Source organism: Leptonychotes weddellii, chromosome 10 (genome assembly GCF_054177405.1).
Source record: "Leptonychotes weddellii isolate Sample4059 chromosome 10, ASM5417740v2, whole genome shotgun sequence".
NCBI classification, from domain to species: domain Eukaryota; kingdom Metazoa; phylum Chordata; class Mammalia; order Carnivora; family Phocidae; genus Leptonychotes; species Leptonychotes weddellii.
The window spans coordinates 49660603-49681448 of record NC_138378.1 but is presented as its reverse complement, the minus strand read 5'-3'; the positions used below and the strand labels follow the sequence as shown (position 1 = coordinate 49681448).

General features: G+C 44.4%; 1 protein-coding gene across 4 annotated transcripts in view; it reads left to right on the top strand.

Moving 5' to 3' along the window:
- Positions 1-20846, top strand: part of IL1R2 (interleukin 1 receptor type 2) — a 33527-nt gene that overhangs the window by 7599 nt on the left and 5082 nt on the right. For 3 of the 4 annotated variants that reach the window (XM_006737405.3, XM_031032484.1, XM_031032485.2), the window contains 5 exons: positions 8488-8615; positions 9386-9650; positions 15143-15323; positions 17713-17887; positions 20009-20071. In XM_006737405.3, coding sequence (XP_006737468.1) covers positions 8488-8615; positions 9386-9650; positions 15143-15323; positions 17713-17887; positions 20009-20071 — 812 coding nt within the window. Of the gene's footprint in view, positions 1-7342; positions 7453-8487; positions 8616-9385; positions 9651-15142; positions 15324-17712; positions 17888-20008; positions 20072-20846 lie in introns of all 4 variants that reach the window. The other variant, XM_031032486.2, reaches the window with a different exon arrangement.

The following is a 20846-nucleotide window of genomic DNA, read 5'->3' as shown; positions in this document are numbered from 1 at the left end:
AGTAAGAGAAATACATTGGAAGGTAATTAAACTATTATCCTCATCACATACGTTATGCACTGCTCCAACTTAGAGAAAGAGGATTCTGAACAAAATTTAACTGTTCTTCGTGATTCAGGGAAATCCTCACGAACATCAACCGTTTTGTGCTGTGACACCCTCATACCCTCAGTCAGGCACGGGGAGGTGGAGGGGACCACTGGTGTCTGCTCTTAATGGCTCCTGATTGCTGTGCTTTTTGGTTCTTGCACTGTCTTAATGTTTTTCTTTTCTCCCCCCGCCCCACATCGCATCTGTCTTAATGTGTTTCTGTCTCCTGTGTTATTGGGCCATCAGCTGCCTCTCTCTTCCCTGGGTGCCCTCTTCTGCCAGCCCACTCCCTCTTTCTAATTTGCTACCTCTAATCTGCTTTTGATTAAGCGTTCTTGTCGTGTACTGCTGCATAACAAAGTGCCCCAGAATTTAGCAGCTTACAACAAACATTTTATTATAACTCATATGTTCTGTAGGTCATGAATTCGAGAGAGGCACAGCCAGGTGATTCTTCTGTTCCACGTGGTTTCATTGAGTTCAAGCAGTGAACCTCGGCTAGTGAATAGACCCTTCTGGGGAGTCTAAGATGGCTTTACTCACATGGCTGGTGCCTTTGAGGGGATTCCTGTGAGGCCAGACATAGCTGGAACCATGACTCAGACCATCTACATGTGGCCTCCCCTACGAGGTGGTCTCAGGGTAGTTGGACAGCTTACATGGTGGCTGGCTTTCCCCAGAGCAAGCATCCCACGGATGCCAGATGGAAGCGTTCACCCAGCATCATTCTGTTGGTTAGATACCAGTCACAGGCTGGCCCACATTCAAGGGAGGTGAGTTGGACTCCACATTTTGATGGCAGAGTGGCCCAGTCACATCACAGACAACCACGTAAGATGGGAGATCCTGTGGTGGCCATCCTTAGAAAGGATAATCGCCACTCTGAGAAGCGACAACACTCGTAGACACAGAGCAAGAGGTGCTTCAAGAGAGCTGCCAAGCTGCTTCTGTGAGTAAAATATCCGTGCCTTTGTGCCAGGATCTTATTGGCTCTCTTTTAGCTGTTCAGGTCTTTCTGTCCTTGTTTCCTCTGTCTGAGTTATATTTCAGGTGGACAAGTTTTCTGGATGACTGATAATTCAAATATCTGAGGTGTTTACTCCATACACTCAGATCATAGGAGGGTGAAAGCCACCTTCAGCTTAGAGGGTGTGCGTCCTGTCCCATAACAGCACAGAGTGTCTGGTTCCTGACTAACTTGAACCAGAGCGTAGCCTAACGGAGCTAGGACCCCCATCCCCAGGAGAACTCAGAAATCTTGAGTCCTGGCTCTGCTATTTGCTGGCTTTGAGACTTATACAAGTGAGTTGATGAGATTTGGCAGTTAATCTGATTGAGGCCCCTGACTTGGTGCTTTAGAAATGGAAGCTGCGCCCCGGGCTGAAGTCTGAGTGCAAATCCAGACTGATTTGGAACCTCCAGGACTTCTAGCTGCTGGGAGAGACCTGGGAGCTCTCAGCAGCTCATCCCTTGTATTTATTTTAGAGATGAAGAAACTGTGACCCAGATTGTGTAAATTGCTAGCGGCCTGCCTAAGCTCACATAGCTAGTTAATAATGGTAGAGTGAATCCAGCTTCCAGGAATCTTCAATCTCCTGCTCTGGGTGCTTAAGTGCTCTACCGCTAACATGTATGTCTGGATGAAGGCATCAGAATGCCATGGCAGGCGTTGACCACATGTGTGCATGTACTTATGATTGTGTGTTTCCATGTTAAACACACTTCTATGACATGGATTTAGGCATCAGGCTTATTGATACCACTAGGTAAAGCTGAACACCTTTCTAAGTAGTAGCTGGTGTTAGGTAAGTTATTGACTATGGTACCCAAAGTTCTCAGGCCGTGGGATGGACCTTCAGCAGGACTTGGTAAGAATGCAGACAGGGGAGCTCTGACTTCTCCCTCAGTTCTGTCAGTTGCGTGCTCCTGAGAACGTTACTCACCTCCTGAACTTTGGGGTCTGCTTCTGTAAAATGCTACCCCTTGTCGAGTGCTTTCTCTTTGTCAGTGCTGTGCCGACCTCTGTACGTATCACACACCATCCGACCCTCCTGTGCTACATGCCAAGCTGCAGCCATTTTACAGATGAGCAGACCGAGTCTCTCAGAGGCAGTATGATCTACCCCTGGCACCGAACCATCCAGCTGGCCCACAAGGGAGGCAGGACTCACATTTGCTCTACCAGACTCTCAGGTCTCTCATGTGCTTTCTATAGTGCTGTCCTGTATAGACTCCCTAACTCTCAGGACTGCTGCGAGATGCAGCTAGACTTCTGAGCTGCCTCGTGGGGTAGAATCTGACCGAAGAGTGGAGTTTAGGTGAAGCCAAATTTGCGTTCTGAATTGACAGAAGTTTCTGATCATGTGCACTTCCCAAGACTGGAAGTGTTCATCCAATTGAGGGGTAAACTTGGCCACCTATGGAGGATGCCTGCTTTGGGAAGACTGCTAGAGTGGGCTGCTAAGCTTAATGGCTTCTCAAGCCCCCTCTAGCTCTGGGTTCTGGTGCTTCTACAGGGCAGAGAAGGAGTACTAAGGCTAAAGATTGTGTTGACTCAGGTTTGCATTCCACTTTATCATTGCATTAGCTCTGTGGCCTCGGGTAAGTTACTTATCTGTTATGTATCTGAGTTATGTATCTGAGTCTATTTCCATTGCTTCATGTTTATAATGGGGATGATGCAGTCTACGAGGCTCATGAGTGGTGCTCTCTGGAATTGCTCAGAGTAGAAAATTTGTCTTACATAAATATCAGGCTGGGAGGACTTGAAGCCTGGTGGATTCATACTGTGGGTGTCAAGGGCCTCGTGGATGGAGTTCCACATCAGTCATTTTGCAGGAGGATGGCAATTATTCTGAGCTAGAGGAGTGGTCTTGTCAGGGGCTAGCCTGTGAGAGGGCCTGATGCAGGAAGAAGGTGAAGGAAGTGTCTTTGGTTGATGGTCCAGTCTGCTGGGGGCTCTGAATGATTCAGCCTTACTGGGAATGCAAAGTGTGACCAGAGGATTCGAATGAGTGGGGAGATGAATTGGATTGATTTACCGAATCTCTTAGTCAATGTTTCTTGGGGCAGAAATTGGCCAAGTCCAATAGGTTTGACAGGGAAAGGGTACTTTTAGAGAGAAGGGATACTTGTTGGCAGAAAGTAAAATATAAAAAGAGCCTGTAGCGCTTAGTGGAGCCAGGTCTTAGTTAGCTTCTCTAAGTTTTCCCTTTGAGATTCAGCCCATTGTGGCCCAAAGATGGGTCTTCCTGTGCCATGGCTCCCAGGAAACAATCCTCTCTCCCCAGGCCCCACCAGGGTCAAGGACACTGAGGTGCTCTCATTCTGACACGGCCATGCAGACCAGAAACAGTCCCATTATGCTGCACTGAATTCCCTCAGTTCTGAGGGAGGGGGTGTGTGTGGTGGGAAACTAGTTTCTCTCTTTTCTGTAGAACCAAAAATAATCTGTGGATAATCCGTCAAGGGTTCTGCTTTGAGCCAGTGTATTTTCAAAAAAAGCTGCCTCAAACCTGGTCCTATATTTCTCTGCCTCTAGTTTCAGAGGCAGAGAAATATAGGACCTTATTATTCTCTGCCGCTAGTTTCAGAGGCAGAGAAATATAGGACCTTATTATTAATTAATTTATATTTATTTATATTTCCTTATTCCCCAAACTCTTCATGTCCTGTGCTTTCCAGAGACTGAGTTCCCAATACTTCTTATTTTGCTTCTGCTTTGAATTTTAAAAAATTTCCGAGCTTCACTTTGATGAAAATATTTATTTTCCCATGGGTGTCAAAAGGTTTTATAACACATGCCTGCCACAACATGTGTCGGTTTTTAGGGATTTATTTTACAAACTGGAGTTGACGAATGGTATGCGTCAGGCCTGATAACTATTTGACTTCATTAATATTCAAGATCTGTCACCTTTGTTTTGCTTTCGTGGATGACTGTACCTCCTGACTCAGAGATGGACAGTTGCCTACAAACATCCGGTAACAAGGTGAAAATGGAAATAAAGTTTAATCTCAGTGAATTTAGAGATATATTAAAGTAGACTGTAGAGTAAGATGTTGAATCACTTTAAATGCCTGAAGATTTATCTCTGGAACTATCATTCTATCATTTACTTACTAATTTGTTTTCAGTCTTCTAAAAATGTGTTCCTCCATGCGTTCTAAAGTCTTTAGGGGTGAAGTGTGAGGATGTCTGCAACTTCCCTGTGTTCAGGGGAAAAATATGTATGTGTATATATATACATACATGTATGTGAGTGTGTGTGTAGATATATATATATATAGAGAGAGAGAGAGAGAGAGAGAGAGAGAGGACAGAGAGGGAGAGACAGAGAAAGGGAATAAAGCAAAATGTTAATAATTGGTGAATCGAGGTGAAATACATAGCGGTGTTTTACCATTCTCAAGGTGAAGCAAACAGCTAGATACTCTTAGGCTCTGTGTCCCATCTGTGATCAGGAGGCTGAGCCCGGAGAGCTGGGCTCAGTGTGGGGCTAACAACTCTTTCCACCTTACTGTGTTCTTTCTCCTTCTCGAACTCTTCACACGTTGTTGGTCCTTTCCTTATGCCTGGACCTGCTTTTCGTCTCATTCGTCGGTTTTCAAACACTGGGTGTAGTAAAACATGGTTGTGTGACCACAAAAAAAAAAAAAAAAGTCACTCAATTTCTTGGAACCGGCTGCCTTTAAAATTTCTTTCTTCCAGTAAGAAGGTCAACTGAGATTCAAGCAGAAATTCAAATCGTCTGTAATTTAAAGATACATCAAAAGAAAGTAGGGCAGGAGAGGCAAGTTTTGCTGCAAGTCTCGGCAGAACAAATTCTCTTTCCTTCGGGCCTGCCAAAGACTTACTACTTCCCACACTATGGCAATTTTGGTTCCAACTTTTTCCTGGGGTTTTGATGATTGAAAGTGATCCGTGTTTGTGGTTTAATTGCCTGAAGCCACTTCCTGAAGAGGTCACAGTGAAGCACCTGTTTTGCCAAAGTCCTCAGAGGGAAACCAACACAATTCCCTTGGCTGCAGGGGTTCCCGAGGTGGGGGGGTTGGAGGAGGGCCAAGAGGGGCTGGAGAATGGCCGTTGCTTGAGGAGGACATTTTAGGATTTCGTTCCGCTGGAACAGGGTCCTTGTTGAAACATCTCTACTTCTCACCCTGACCACACATGCCATTTTGAGAAGAGCGTTAATGTCCAAGGTGCTTTCAACACCTGGAAAAGAAAGTGAGGGGCCTAGATTTCTCTAGGACCCCTTCTGCTCGGTAGCTCTGTGAAGCCTCAGCTAACCACCACCCCTGCGTGGACACAACCTGACTTTCTGGTGTCAAAATAATTTTAAACTTGGTTACAAACCACATAATTCAAGGCAAAGCCTGCACCTGTCTTGCGGGGAGCTCCCCTCCGGAGGGCGCCTGCTCAGCTCCCCCTGCCTTTGAGTTGAAATGACTTCTTAGCGTCAATCTTCAGAACTGCTTGAAACTGTTGAGTATCAGAAAGCGGACTGGTGACAGCCCTACCTGGCAGGGCACCTTCCCTGGGGTCCTTTTCATAAACTTTGGAAAGTTTGCATATTGGGATTAGGTTTGGCGGTGTACGGCAGGAAGCCTAAACATGTAAAAAAAAAAAAAAAAAAAGATAGTCTAGGGTGGGAGAGCAGTTCCACGAAGCCAAGCCACCAAGGACTCATGCTCCTGTCTTGTCGCCCCAGCACTGTCAGCAAGTGGTCTGTGCCTGTGGCCCAACGTGGTGGCTGCAATCCACCCACCACATCCATACTGAGCCAGCAGAAAGGAAGACCGGTGGAGACTTTGAAGTCAACTTCCCAGGAGGAGCCTACTTTTCCACCTACGTTTTATTGGCCTCAATTCTGTCACGTGGCCACTTCTAGTTGCAGAGGGCGATGGGAAATGTAGTCTTTGTGTGGGCTAGTGATGTGCTGCGTTGAGTCAGGGCTTCTATAATGGGTTCTATAATCCGTCCTCTCATATCCAAGGTGGATATTAGAGGAGGAAACTAGCAGCATCTGTCATAGAAACTATATTTTTGAAGAGTAAGGGCTTTGGAATCAGTAGTCCTGGGTTTAAACTTCAATTCCTGCTTACAAGCTGTAAGATATTAGTCAAGCTACATAACCTCCTTAATCTCTTCTATTATATGATCTGTCAGATTGGCATGATATTCACAACACGGGGGTAAAATGAGAGAACAGATGTTCAGTATTCAGCTCAGTAGCTGTCACTGTTACATATGTGCCTGTGTCCCCATCTTTGACTTCATTCACTTATTGGGATATGTGGTGTTGGTTATACATGTGTATTTGATTCCAACTTCTTTCACATACTTCCTAGAGAACCAGTGAGTCTGGCTGGGACCAGTACAGTTGGGGACGTGAGAAGCTAATGTGGGTGCAGAGGACAAAGCAACTTAGTCAATGTCGATGTGATGTTTATGCTAATCAAGTGGCCTGGTTAACCTGAGGCTGGGGTTAGTGGTTAAAGTTACAGGATATATTTGTGTTTCAGAAACATGTGAAGGATAGGACCATGCAGAAGCAGGAAGAGTTTAGGGGAAATAGCCCTGGGTCAGACACCCAGCTAAGGGGAAAATCTCAGGTCATTCACTACCCGCTCAGGCTCCGCATCACCAGAGGGGGAGTTGAGACTGCAACTCTGAGCTCATGCCTTCTGATGAGCGAGGGCTTCTAGCATGCAAGGGTTACTTCCTCAGTTTGCCAACGCGGCCCTGGCCACTTAACGGCCATCTGGGTTTACTGTGAGACATTCAGAATGGTATCTGTTCCAGGAACAGGGAACAAGTTAAACTTTAAGGAAATGGGGGAGGGGTGGTGGGAGGGAATTTTTTTTTCCTGGACTCACTCATCACTTCCAATTCCCTGCTAGGGTTCTGATCATAAATATTCCCTGGTATTTTCTGGGACTGGGTATCTTGTAGGCCTTGAGGGCTATGAATAAGACCAGGCCTCTCTTCTCAAGGCTGTCCCCAGCCACGGGGAGCCAGACAAGAAAACAGTCATGGTAGGCGTCCTGGTTGCTCCCACGTGTTTCCCCTCCCGGTGTAACTTGGAACTCCTCCCACTAGAGGTGGGGGTAATTTCCCTGCCCCACTGATGGCAGCTCTGGCCACGTGACTTTCTTTGGCCAATGGAATGTGGGGCAGATGGGAGTGAGCTAGCTCTGGGCAAGGCCTTGAGTGCTCTTGCCCACATTGCTTGTGTTTTTGCCATTGCAGGAGAGGATCATCTCCCAGGCAGTCAAAGGTCCAGGGAGGATGAGAGACACATGGAGCTGACTTAGAGCCCACCCAAAGCCTGGAGCCAAGCCTAACCCGGCCTGATCTAGGTCAGATCCACAGACTTGTGAGCCAGAATCGTTTTACACCATTGGCGTGATCGCCTTGGTGATTGTTTTACGCATTTCAGTGTTGAGTGTTGAGGTGGATTACTGGCAGTATTGTTGGGACCCTGGGGAGCTAATACAACAGGTAATTATGATATGGTGTGAGAACTGCAGGGAGATTAAGAGGCACCCGGTGCTCTGGTCTCGGGGAGGTATGTGGCCAGGAGTGCTTCATGAACTTCATTACACATAACTTATTCACTATTTGGACCTTATTTCTCTCCCCCCCCACCCCAGCATGCTCTAGACCAGAGAGTTAGTGGTATATATAATATATATAATCCAACAGTGTATGTCGGAATTGTACATAAAGTAAGAGCTAATCCATAAAGACAATAGGAAAAGTTCTCCAACAAGTAAAATATGAGGACCTTTTGACTTCTAGTGATTAATTCACTCATTCATTCATTCAACAAATAGAAGTTAGGGATATAGCTGTGAGTAAAATAAAGTAAGATCTTTGAGCCCATGAGCTGGCATTCCAGAGGGAGGAGACACAGTTGATGATGAATGCCACAGAGAGCAATAGTGTAGGAAAGAAAAATGTGGAGCATTGAGGCAGAAGGGTGGTGCAGTTTTACACAGGAATGTCAGGGAAGACCTCACCATGAGTGATGCTTGAGTAGAGACCTGAAGGAGGAGAGAACCTGAGCAGTGGCCATAGCTGAGGAAAGAGCATCTCAGCGCAGGGCAGGGAATACTAAGGCACACTTCAGGAGAGACACTTAGGATATGGAACATCTATTCCAAGGCACCTTGTAAGTACTCTGGGGATTTGATGTTAGATGTGCTCAGTGAATATAGCTATTGAGGAGCAACTCCAAAACTTGGGCATTTTTCTTGTTAAAAAGTCTAAAGTCTAGGCAAAAATTTCCATCATCAGGTGAAGCCTCTAGAACCTGCTTCCGGGACCGTCTTCAAGGTGTTCTCTCTCTGGCTGTGTGTGGCTCCTGGTGACCCCTCTGTCTCCTCCTATAGGCTGTGGAGTGCTGGACCTGAGATCTCCACCTCCTGTGTCCTCCAGAAGTTGCCAGAAACAATGTTCATCTTTTACATGTTGGTAATGAGTGTTTCAGCCTTCACCATTCAGCCTGAGGAACACGCAGGTAAAAAATGAGTCTTGGGGCACCTGGGTGGCCCAGATGGTTAAGCGTCTGCCTTCGGCTCAGGTCATGATCTTGGGGCCCTGGGATGGAGCCCCACACTGGGCTCCTGGCTCAGCGGGGAGCCTGCTTCTCCCTCTCCCTCTGCCTCTCCCTCTGCTCGTGCTCTCTCTCTGTATCTCTGTGTCTCAAATGAATAAATACAATCTTTAAAAAAAATGAGTCTATCAGCTGAAGAGAGCTTGCCTGCAGCTTCTCTGGGGAAAATAGTTTATCTAGTGAAGTTGGTTGTTTTCAAAGAGCAAGGTGGGACATATCCTTCCTCCTGCCCATCTCCTCTGTTGCACGGAGCTTGCTGTGGGCATCAGTCATTCCTGCCAAAGAGTGAGCCAAGGAAGTGGTGCTTTTGCCCTCAATAAAAGATGCTTTTAGATTTTAACCACATGTCTTGTCACAACTAAGCTCTTTTTCTGTCTGAACTCAGCCAAGATCTGCTTTTAATGTTAAGGAGTCAACAAGTGAAGAATATGACCCAACTTTTTAATCATTTTTTGTCATCCTGTGAACCGGATTTAACTTTCCCCACAAAATTTAAATTGGAATGGACAGAAGCCCTAAAGTTGTTTTGGGGAGTTTTGAAGTCATTATAACAGGAGGGGCTAATGGGGCCCCCAGGGTGCTGGTCACTTGTTAGGGGCACTCGGCTTCTTCAGATGTGCCCATCAAAGGAGGTTTTGGACCCAAAGCTTGACTGTGGTCTCCCTGTCCTTTAGTGGCTGCAGAAAACTGCAAATTTCTTGGCAAGCATTTCAAAACCGACTTCAGGGTAGAAGGGGAGCCTGTGGTCCTGAGGTGCCCCCAGGCGCAGCTCTGGTTGTGGGCGTCTGTCAGCCCCTATGTCAACGTGACGTGGCGTAAAAACGATTCTACTAGAAAGGTCCCTGGGGAAGAAGAGACGCGAATGTGGATCCAGGATGGTGCTCTCTGGATCTTGCCAGCCTTGCAAGAGGACTCTGGCACCTACATCTGCACTATCAGGTAAGCCCTCCCAACCCCCTGGGACTAGGGTAGGAATGGGTCTCCTTCCAGAATGGGCTTCTGCATGGTTCTTCAGTGATGACCTGGATTTCAAAATCCAGTGCATAGGTGAGAAGCTACCTTTTGTCCTCTTCACTGTTCCTGAATACCTCCTACCCGAGAACCTTCCCCAGATGTCTTCATGGCTCTTTCTCTCTCTTCACTGAAGTCTTTGCTCAAATGTCACCTCTTTGGAGAGGACTTCCCTAGCTACTTTACCTAAACCAGTACTCCTGACACACTCTCTCTTTCCCCTGCTGGTGTTTTTTCCTCACCTGACACACTCATGTGTTTACGTATTTAATGTTGTCTATACCCCATTAGAATGTAAACTCTAGGTCGACAGGGACTTGATCCATTTTGTTCATGCCTGTGTCCACATGGACAGAAGAAATCGATGTAGAACACTGGATGAGACTTTAGGAATGAGTTCACCCAACTGCTTATTGTACGTGTGAGGGGACCAAGCTCACTTATAAAGTGTTCCCAGGTGGTAGGTGTGGAGCTGAGACTGGAACCCACAGCCCCTGATGTGGGGTGTAGCCCCCTTCCTCTTTGTCCTGTTGCTTTTTTTTTTTAATTGTGGCAACAGATGCATAACATAAAAGTTATCATCTTATCCCTTTTTACATGTACCATTCCGTGTGTTAAGCACATTCACATTGTTGTGCAACCATCACTACCGTCCATCTCCAGAACTCTTCATCTTCTCACACTGCGGCTCTGTGCCTATTAACCATGAACTCCTCCTTCCCCTTCCCCCAGCTCCTGGCAGCCCCCATCTGTTGTCTGTCCATGAATTTGACTGCTCTAAATACCTCATAGGAGTGGAGTCAAGCAGTATTTGTCCTTTGGTGACTGGCTTATCTCACTGAGCACGGTGTCTTCAAGGGTCATGCATACTGCAGCGTGTGTCTGAATTCCCTTCCTTTTTAAGACTGAATAATATTCCATTGCATAAATATACCATATTTTGGTTACCCGTTTATCTGTCAGTGGACACTGTACCTGCCTTTTGGCTATTGTGAGTAATGCTGCTCTGATCATAGGTGTACAGAGATCTCTTTGAGTCCCTTTTACTTCTCTTGGGTACAAACCCAGGAGAGAATTGGTCATTCTATGTTTAATTTTTTGAGGAATCATCATATCGTTTGCCACAGTAGCTGCTCCATTTTTACATTCCCACCAGCAGTGCACACGGGTCCCAGTGTCTCTACATCTTCACCAACACTTATTATTTTCTGGGTTTTTCTTGGAGAGGGATAATAGCCATCCTACTGGGCATGAAGTGATAGATTATTATGCTTTTGATTTGCATTTCCCTAATGACTAGTAATGCTGAGCATCTTTCCGTGTCCTTTATTGGCCGGAAGTCTATTCAAGTCCTTTGCCCATTTGTAACTTTAAAATGTTTTTGTTGTCTTATTATTTTACATTTCTTTTGAAAATTGAAATATAATTAACATGCAGTGTTATGTTAGTTTCAGGTACAGAGTATAATGATTCAGCAGTTCTGTACATTTCTCAGTGCTCATCACTGAGTATACTTTTAATCCCCTTCATCTATTTCTCCCATTCCACCACCCATCTCTGACAACCACTAGTTTTTTCTCCGTATTTAAGAATCTTTTTGTTTGTTTGTATCTTTTGTTCTTTGTTCATCTGTTTTGTTTCTTAGATTCTACCTGTGAGTGAAATCATATGGTATTTGTCTTTCTCTGACTGATTTATTTCACTTAGCGTTATTCCATCTAGATCCATCCGTGTCATTGCAAATGGCAAGATTTCATTCTTTTTTATAGCTGAGTCATATTCCCATGTGTGTGTGTGTGTGTGTGTATCACATCTTCTTTATCCATTCTTTAATCAAATTATTTGTTTTTGAATTGTAGGAATTCTTTATGTATTCTGGCTCTCAATCCCTTCCCACATATATGATTTACAATTATTTTCTCCCATGCCACGGGTTGCCTTTTTACTCTTTTGATAATGTTCTTTGATGCACAAAGGTTTTTAATTTTGATAAAGTTCAATTTATCTGTTTTTTCTTTGGTGGCCTGTGCTTTTGATGTCCTATCTAAGAAATCATTGCTGTATCTAATGTTGTAAAGATTTACCCTGTGTTTTCATCTAAGAATTTTTATAGTTTTAGCTCTTATGTTTAGGTCTTTGATCCATTTTGAGTTAAAGTTTATACATGGCGTAAGGTAATGGTCTGACTTCCTTCTTTTGCAAGTGGCTATCCAGTTTTCCTAACACCTTTTATTGAAAAGACTGTCCATTCCCCATTCAGTGGTCTTGGCAAAGCTTGCTGCTTCATGCAGGAGAAAGCTGTAGGTGTAGTTAGTGTTGGTGATTTTAAACCTTGCCTGGCTAAGTTCTCCAGAAAGGATTAGGGCAGACTGGGAAGTAGTGTCCCTGGTCTTCTCTCTTCAGCTGCTGCCTGTATCTTGCCCCCAGGCTCTGCCCACTCCTTCTACCAGCCAACTTTAGAGTCTCTGCACATCTCATAAACCTGCTTGATTTAAGGAGAAACTGTACCTACGAGTATTTTCATTTAGAAAGAGAACCAAAGAAAGTGCATTCATAGCACAAGGGAATTACTGGTGAATGGGAGAATTTCAGACAATATCAGCCCTAGTCAGTCCTAGATGGTGTGTGTGTGTGTGTGTGGTGTGTATGTGGGTGGATGGGTGAGTGTGTTCAGTCCTGTCAGTGAACCCTGCCTAGGAAAGAGGTAGGCAGTCTCTTATTTCCATATCAGGGCAATGTGGATATCTGATTTTACAATAGCTATAAACGCATAGTTTTTCTTTCCTTTTAGTACAGAAAATTCTAACGTTTTCCTAAGGAGCACTACTAGGAAAACTTAATAGTGTGGTAGAAAAAGAATGGAATTCGGAGTTGGAATGGTATGAGTGTAAATCCTAGCCCTCTCATTTTCTAGCCAGTAGGACCTTGGTCTTCTTACTTGGCATTTATGGATCTCAGTTTTCTCCTCTGTAAAAGGGTTTGTTGGGAGAGTCCTTTGAAATCACAGCATGCGAAGCATCTAGTTATGGGGAGCATCACAGAAGATGGTCAATATATACATCAAAATGCCTTGGGCGCCTGGGTGGCTCAGTTGGTTAAGCAACTGCCTTCGGCTCAGGTCATGATCCTGGAGTCCCGGGATCAAGTCCCGCATCGGGCTCCCTGCTCTGTGAGGAGCCTGCTTCTCCCTCTGACCCTCCCCCCTCTCATGTACTCTCTCTCATTCTCGCTCTCTCAAATGAATAAATAAATCTTTAAAAAAAAAATGTCTTTTCTTTCCCAAAGGCAATACTTATTGATTACTGAAGTGATAATATGCAAAAATCAGGGAGATGTGAGCTGAGTCATGTTTGTCTTAAAGTTTGTTTTTATACTCGATTTAAAAAATTGTATCTAATACCCTTATTTTATTTTCTATTATTTTTTTTTTAAAGATTTATTTATTTTAGAGGGGGGTGGGCAGAAGGAGGGGGAGAGAAAGAGAATCTTGAGCAGACATGCGGCTGAATGCAGAGCCTGATGTGGGGCTCGATCTCACCACGCTGTGATCATGACTTGAGCTGAAATCAAGAGTCAATCAACCGACTGAGCCACACAGGCACCCCTTTATTCTCTGTTCTTGTAGAAAAAGAGAGATCTGAGATTGAGGGGGCGCAGAAGAAATCCCAGGGTCAAGGTTTCTTAGCATGTGAGAGAGTCTCCCTGGCTGGTCTTTAGAACTCTCTTCCAGCTCTAAGATTGGGATTCCAGCAGAGTGAGAATCACCAACGGTTGCCCTAATACCCCTTGGCAGTTACTAACACAGCCGTGTTCCTGTGATTTTTATAATCTTCTGATCTAGAACCCACTATCAACCAGGGTGGGCAAGTTATGCTGCTAAATCAAACAGCCCCCCAAATCTCAGTGGCTTAAAACCACAAAGGTTATTTATCACACATGCAACAAGCCTACAAGCCCGTGATGGTTTGGCAGACAATCAGGAATCCAGACTGAAGGAACAGACGTTATCTCAAGTGTTGGTTGTCGTACCAGAAGAAGACATGTGTGTGTGGTGTGTATGTGGGTGGATGGGTGAGTGTGTTCAGTCCTGTCAGTGAACCCTTGTGTCTCGCTTGGATATTGAAACTTTGGTGTACAAGAGACACACATACATCCCATGGACTAGAAAAAGCCTTATAACTGCACCCACCCCCAGTAGGGCCATGATGTGTAATTCCACCATTTGCTCAGAGTGGGGGAACTGGACACACTCGGTGAACAGCACTAATGACCACCACCCCACCATGTGGGGATGCCACACCACACGGAGAATGTGAGTGGTGATCAAGTTATTCCCCACCCATCAGTCTTTTGAGTTATTTTCACGGACTGTCTGGGAATTACCAGATCAATAATGTGAACAGGTTTGGAACTCTCGATATGTGTAGTAAGTTTGGTGTCCGGAGATATTGCCCGAATTTACGGGTTTTCCCAGAGCCTTCCTTGGCTTCTAACCTTGGTTTGACCTCCTAGTAGCTCTGCAACCTTAGGAAATGACTTCATTTCTGCATACCTAATTTTCCTCACCTAAAAATGATATAATAATAATTCCTACCTTGTAGGGTTGGAGAATAAATAAAATAACATATGTAGAGCACCTAGTACAGACCTCTTCCTGCTGGTAAAATGATTCTTTTCAGGTGTGCGCCGTTCTTTAGACTTGTCCTCATTTGCCTTTCTTTGACTTACAGCGAGATTATGTACTTTTCAAGGTGATAGTTAGCTTTCTGCATTTCTTTGTGCCTAAAATGTTTGTTCAGCTTTTTCTTGTTTTTTAACCAGACATGAAATATAATATTAGATAATGGTTTTATCTGTTTGAATTAATTCTTTTTACTTTCAGGTAGCAAGCTTTTGTTACTTACTTCTCTCACGTATATTTGTCACATTTTGTTCGTTCTTTAGATATAGACTGTTTTGCCTTTTGCTGTGCAGGCCCTTCCCGCCCCCCCCGCCCCGCCCCTCCTTATACAGCACATTCTCATGGTTTCTGTTGATTATGTAGCCAGGAACTTACTTAGCTGAGATAACTATATTTTTATGTTTTTCTGTTTTTTCCCCGTGTTTCTATCAGTGTTATGCCTCTGCCCTTTCCCCAGTTCTAAGGTCTTGATAGAATTATGATATTGAGGTTAGAGTTAGGCGAACCAAAAAAACCCCCCCAAATTAAAAACAAACTTGCCAAGTTCATTTCCCCCATGCAGTATTGCAAAAATATTTTAGAGATCTTACCCAAAGTTCTCCGCAGTTTTCTGAAATTTGACTTCAGTTGATAGATGATTCCCAGAATTTAATGGGATTGGGGAAATTATTCTCAATTTCATTTAGCGTTGCTGTTATTTTGCCTTATCATTTATTATGCTTTTTTCCCTTGACTTCAGAAATGCCTCTTACTGTGATGAAATGTCCATTGAGCTCCGGGTTTTCGAGAAGACAGAAGCTTCCCTGCCTTTCATATCGTACCCGCAAATTCTAACCTTGTCAACCTCTGGGTCCTTAGTTTGCCCTGAGCTGAGTGAATTCACCCATAACAAAATGGACGTGAAGATTCAGTGGTACAAGGTACCTCTTTAAAAAATTGCTACTTTAATTAAAACGTGTCTTACTAGCCACAGGAAAGATATAAAATACCCATTCTGAAAGCAACACATTCACTTTTATATTTCGGTTTTTTTTTTTTTCCAACTAGTTATTTTAAAAAGGGGCGTGATTAATATGTTCTATTCATCTGTGTGTGGCTTGGGTAAGGGTCCTCAGAGTAGAACTTTGAGAAACCAGAATTCAAAATGAATGCAGGGTAAGTGACAGCTGAAGAAAATAGCTTTTTACACTGTCATTTGTCTATAGAAATGTAGGAAAAAAAGAAATGTAGAGAAAACTATTGGTTTAGTTAACAACTGTGTACACATTTTAATGAAGCTTTTTTAAAGCACATGATAATTAACTTTCGGGCTAAAGGTGTAAATATAAACAATTTGTTTTCTTGGCTGGTTGAATAAATGCTACCCTAGATCACTTGTGTAGAGCAGGTGTGGGCAAACTACAGTTATAACACGTAGCCAAACTGACCTGCCACCTGCCCAACAGCTCAGGATAGTTTTCACTTTTTTAAATGGTTAAAAAAAATTAAAAGAGGGGCGCCTTGGGTCAGTCGGTTGAGCGTCCGACTCTTGGTTTTGGCTCAGGTCATGAGATCGAGGTCCACGCTGGGCTCTGCGCTCAGCACGGAGTCTGTTTGAAGTTTCTCTCCCTCTGTCCCTCCTCCCTGAGTGCACGCTTGCTCTCTCTCTCTCCCTCTCTCTGAAAGAAATAAGTCTTTAAAAAAAATTAGGGGCGCCTGGGTGGCTCAGTCAGTTAAGTGTCTACCCTCGGCTCAGGTCATGATCCCAGCGTCCTGGGATCGAGCCCTGAGGGCTCCCTGCTCGACGGGAAGCCTGCTGCTCCCCTTGCCTGTTCTCTCTCTCTGTCAAATAAATAAATAAATAAAGTCTTAAAAAAAATTAAAAGAAGACTAGTATTTCATGATGTGTGAAAAGGATATAAAATTCAAATTTCAGTGTCCATAAATACAGTTTTACTGGGGCGTGGCCATGCTGTTTCTGTGGTCTCGTACTGCAAGGGCCAAATTGAGTAGCTCTTCAAACTTAGCAGAGGACAGAGGCCATATGGACTGTAGGCCTGAAATATTTACTGTCTGGCCCTTAACAGGAAAAATTTGCAGACCCCTGATATAGACAGACCATAGATTGATACTGAAAAGTACAGTTACTTGTTTAAAATTTGATAGAAATGAATCCTTTAATCAAGAAATGGTCAACCAGTTGACTGGTATTATAGCTACAAGATACATACAGGATACCAGTGCTAATCATTACTGAGCAGGTACTGTGTATAATTCTGCTCTAGGTTCCCTGGTATATAACCTAACAAAGTAGGGATTGTTAATATCTCCATTTTACAGGTTAGGAAACAGAGAGACAGAAATGTAAGGCACTTGCCCAAGGTCACACAGCTGGTAGATAGGGAAGCCAGAACTCCAGCACTGGAGGCCAGGCTCCACACACCACTGCCACGCAGGGAGCCCTGGGGGCTTGGGGGCCTTGGAAGAACTGGGGTGCTGAGCCCCGTTTGGCTTTTTTTCATGTTTGGGGACTCATGTTAGGGACAATAAAATCTCTTTTTAATTAAATATATTGTAAAATAATACTTTATGAGCCACTAGCTGACAAACTATTCCAGTTATATCTGTGCTCCCATTCAGAGCAAGATTCAGAGATGACTCAAGGTTATGTTTGACTGTCGCAAGCTTTCGATCATGGTTTTGAAAGATAGGTTCCTGAGAACACGTTGTGCTCATTGGGATGTTTACTCGAATCCCATTCAATGTTTTCTGTTATTGGAGGCCTTGCTCTTGAGAGTTCTGTGGTGCAGGACCCACAGAATCTTTTGTCCATATGGAAAGTGTGCCCTTGTTCCTCACGCTTAGTTTTTTCTTACACATTTTCCTCTGTCTTTACTAACTCCTAAAATTGAAATGATTTTCAAAATCATTACTCTAACATCATTTCTTCATTTTTCCTGAATATTACTTCTGAGTATTACAGTCACCCTGATGACATACTACTACTCTTCCCTCCATGTTTCCCAAGGTGGTTTGTCATGGCTTTATCAAATAAGAGATAGTTTCTTTTTTTTCCCTGTTGTGCTTACACAGATGTGCTATAAACATTGTGATTAAACAAATCCTACAATTTCGTTTTATCTGTTAACAAATTCCCTCTGTTAAAGAATACAGTTAGTGGTATGTCCAAAGTCCATTTGCCAAGTAAGTACCAGGGCAATTCTTGGGTTGCTTATTCAACAATGATCGATAATATGTGTGATATTCATATATAGCTTTTGAGATATAAATTAGTACATAGCATAACTCTGAAAAGTATTTTCCCTTAAGGATTCTGTCCTTTTGGATCAAGACAACGAGAAGTTTCTAAGTGTGAGGGGAACCTCTCGCTTACTCATCCAAAATGTGTCTGTGGAGGATGCAGGTTATTACACTTGTGCCATGACATTCACCCATGAAGGCATGCCGTACAACGTGACTAGGAACATTGAACTACGTGTCAATAGTGAGTACTTGCCACGGAGGGATCTCCCCACCCTGTCAATAACAAGCATGCCAAGAACAGATGAGGATTCACGTGGAATTCCTTGACTCTCTTTGGTATGAAAGGAAGACAGACCTATCAACTTGCCTAAAGCATCAGGCTAATGAGACATGTGTGTGAAGCTTTGAAAGATAGAAAATGGGGTGTTTTTATGAGGAAAGGTGAATCGCTGGGTAGTCGATAGGGTTCCAAGTGTGGCTAAAACACACCAGCAGAGGGGGTCAAACAATGGTTCACTGGGAAGGTCTCTTTGGAAGGCTTGCACCTCCAGGGCCAGCCATCAGAACATGGTTGTCATAACTTTATGTATAATTCTAGGATATTAAGATTTTATTGGATTTTTCAGTTAGATTTTATTGGATTTTTCAGTTAGAAGGCATAGTCAGTGGAAATTCCCCTTTCTCGGGCTTCCCCAAGGCACGTGGCCCTTGAAACCAGAATTTCAAGGAGTGAGTGCTCTCATTGGCTTAAATGAGTTCTACTTGAAAATAATGTTGTGATGAGTGTTGATGAGTATTTAAAATTGCTTAACATTTACTGCCTACATGCTGGACATCAAGTTTAATGCAAGGAACAGAAAAGTGTTTGAGTCCTGGACTCTGCCCTAGAGAGTATGCTGCTTTTCTTTATTTTATATACTGAATACACAATTGGAGTCTTTTAGGGCATTTCAGAGGGCTTTTGGAAATATATTAAGGTTAAATAATCGGTCTATGAAGGGAGAAGTTTAACTTTTTTTCCCCTCCCAGAGAAAATCCAGAGATTCAGTTTTACCACAGGGAAAATTGTGTCTCCCATGAGCTGAAATCTCTTGATTACATAGTCTTGTGAGGATTCATTCATATCAACTCCTTGTTCCCCCGCGGGGGAATCACGGAGACTTGCGGTGACTTTGAAAGGGTTCAGAATTATCCTGTTCATGTGATACTGCACAGGAACACTAGGGGGCGACCAGCCCACATATTACCCCAGCTTGTAATCACACTGTTTTTCAGGGCTTCTCAAAGGGTGGTCTAGCGCTTGGGTGCTCACTAGACTTGCAGAATCTCAGTCTCCATCCAGACCTACTGGGTTAGAAAAGGGACCACAGCAATCTCTGTTTAACACCCCCCCCCACTACCGTGATGCTGATGCACCCTCAGATTTGAGAGGCACAGAGGTTTTTAGCCCCTGAGGCTTTTTTTCCTCACCTCTCCGTTGTCCCAGCCTCTGTGCGGCAGGCATGTGATTACGTGTGTTGGTGGGGGCGGTGATTGCGGGGAGGCTCCTGGTCTTGGTCCAGAAACCATGTGCCCCTTCACTGTGAGTGACGCTGCCTAATGCTTACTCATGTTAGGATTTCAAAATGCTCTGCAGGGAAGACATAAGGATGGAGTGAGCAGTTGTGGAGATGGGCAGCTCTTTGCCCACCCCCAGCCATGCTTTTTGCTCCAATTCAGGTGCCTGCTTTCTTCAAGCTGTTGGGAGACCTGCCTCTTGGGGAGCTGGGTTCCTATTCAGAGATCCACCTCTATCTGCCTCCCAAAGCAGTTTATGTTCTCCATTAACAAGACATAGTAGCCAATGCTGGGTTATGCTCTTTATCACTCAGTGTGGGATTCGCCGTATAAACAGGTGGTTCCCAAATTCCTGTGTCTCTATTTATGTTTTTGAAGTGATTCTGCAGTATTCGGTGTCAGGCACTTGGGGAAGCAGGAATGGAGAAGAGGGGAAGATTTTAGGGCAAATAGACGTTGGGGTAAAGCCTATCTTGTGTGAATTGTGAACATTACTATTAAGAATTCATTCAGGAAGCTGGGGAGGGGAATGGTTAATTATTTATCACAGAGCAAAGAACATCTGTTAGTGGAATGTGTATTTAACTGTGGTCTCTTCCAGTAATATCTCTTCTGGGAAAGGCATTGGCCAAAGATGCTCAATTTTGTGGAGAGCCTGTTTCCTTTGCCAGACAAAGGTCAAATCTTACAATGGCTGGCCATACTGTAGAGAGAACTTTGTTAATTAGCTAAACAATGGAACTTGAGTCTCAGCTTGAAATGATGGCTTCCTTAATTGAATCTCTTTTCCTCATATCCTTCTCAGAAAAAGAAGAGGAGACAATTCCTGTGATTATCTCCCCCCACCAGACCATATTAGCTTCACTGGGTAAGGCCTGCAAGGACTGTGTCACCCACAGGGATGCCTGCAGTCCCAAAGCCCCGGGGTCCCCTGTCCCTGGGGTGTGCAGTGTGCCTGGGTGGGACCCTGGCACCCCGGCGGGAGAGGCAGAAACAACATCTTTCCTTCTGTCAGATGTTAGAAATGGCATTGTGTGAAAATAGGTATACTTTGTTCCATGAACACCTGCCCTGCAAAAATCTAAATGTAAAAATCCCAGTGTTCCGGTGGCAGTTATCAACTGTGTGAAAGGACTGACAGCATGATTCCCTTGTGTGGCCAGCACCTGCAGGATGTTTTCAATAAGTCCCTCTACCAGAACTTGGCTGATGTGTAGCATTTCCCTCAGAGTCCATTTGTAACGTGAGGCTGACCCTGTCACGGCTGGCCCCGCAGAGATGGTCACTTGTTGCCGAAATGGCTGCTCAGCGGGTCAAGGTGGATGATGAGAGTGACTGAGGGTTTTGTATTCTTCACCCCGTTTGTGGCTGTGGCTCGGGCTGTCCTGGCCAGTGCCCACTTCCCTGCTGGCTGTCACCGTGTCTCACGGGAGGCCACTCAGTGCCAACACCGACCCCGTAGGGATCCTTCCATAGAAGGGAAAGCTGCTCAGGGCGCCAGTGTGGCTCACTGAAGGTCAAAGCCACACTTGAGTCAGGCTGGGCTTCGGACAGGTCTGTGTGTCCGTGAAGCCTGTGCCATTTTGGTGTTTGTTTCCCTATAATGGTTTTGTAGGCTTAACCCTCCCTCCCTCCCTCCCTCC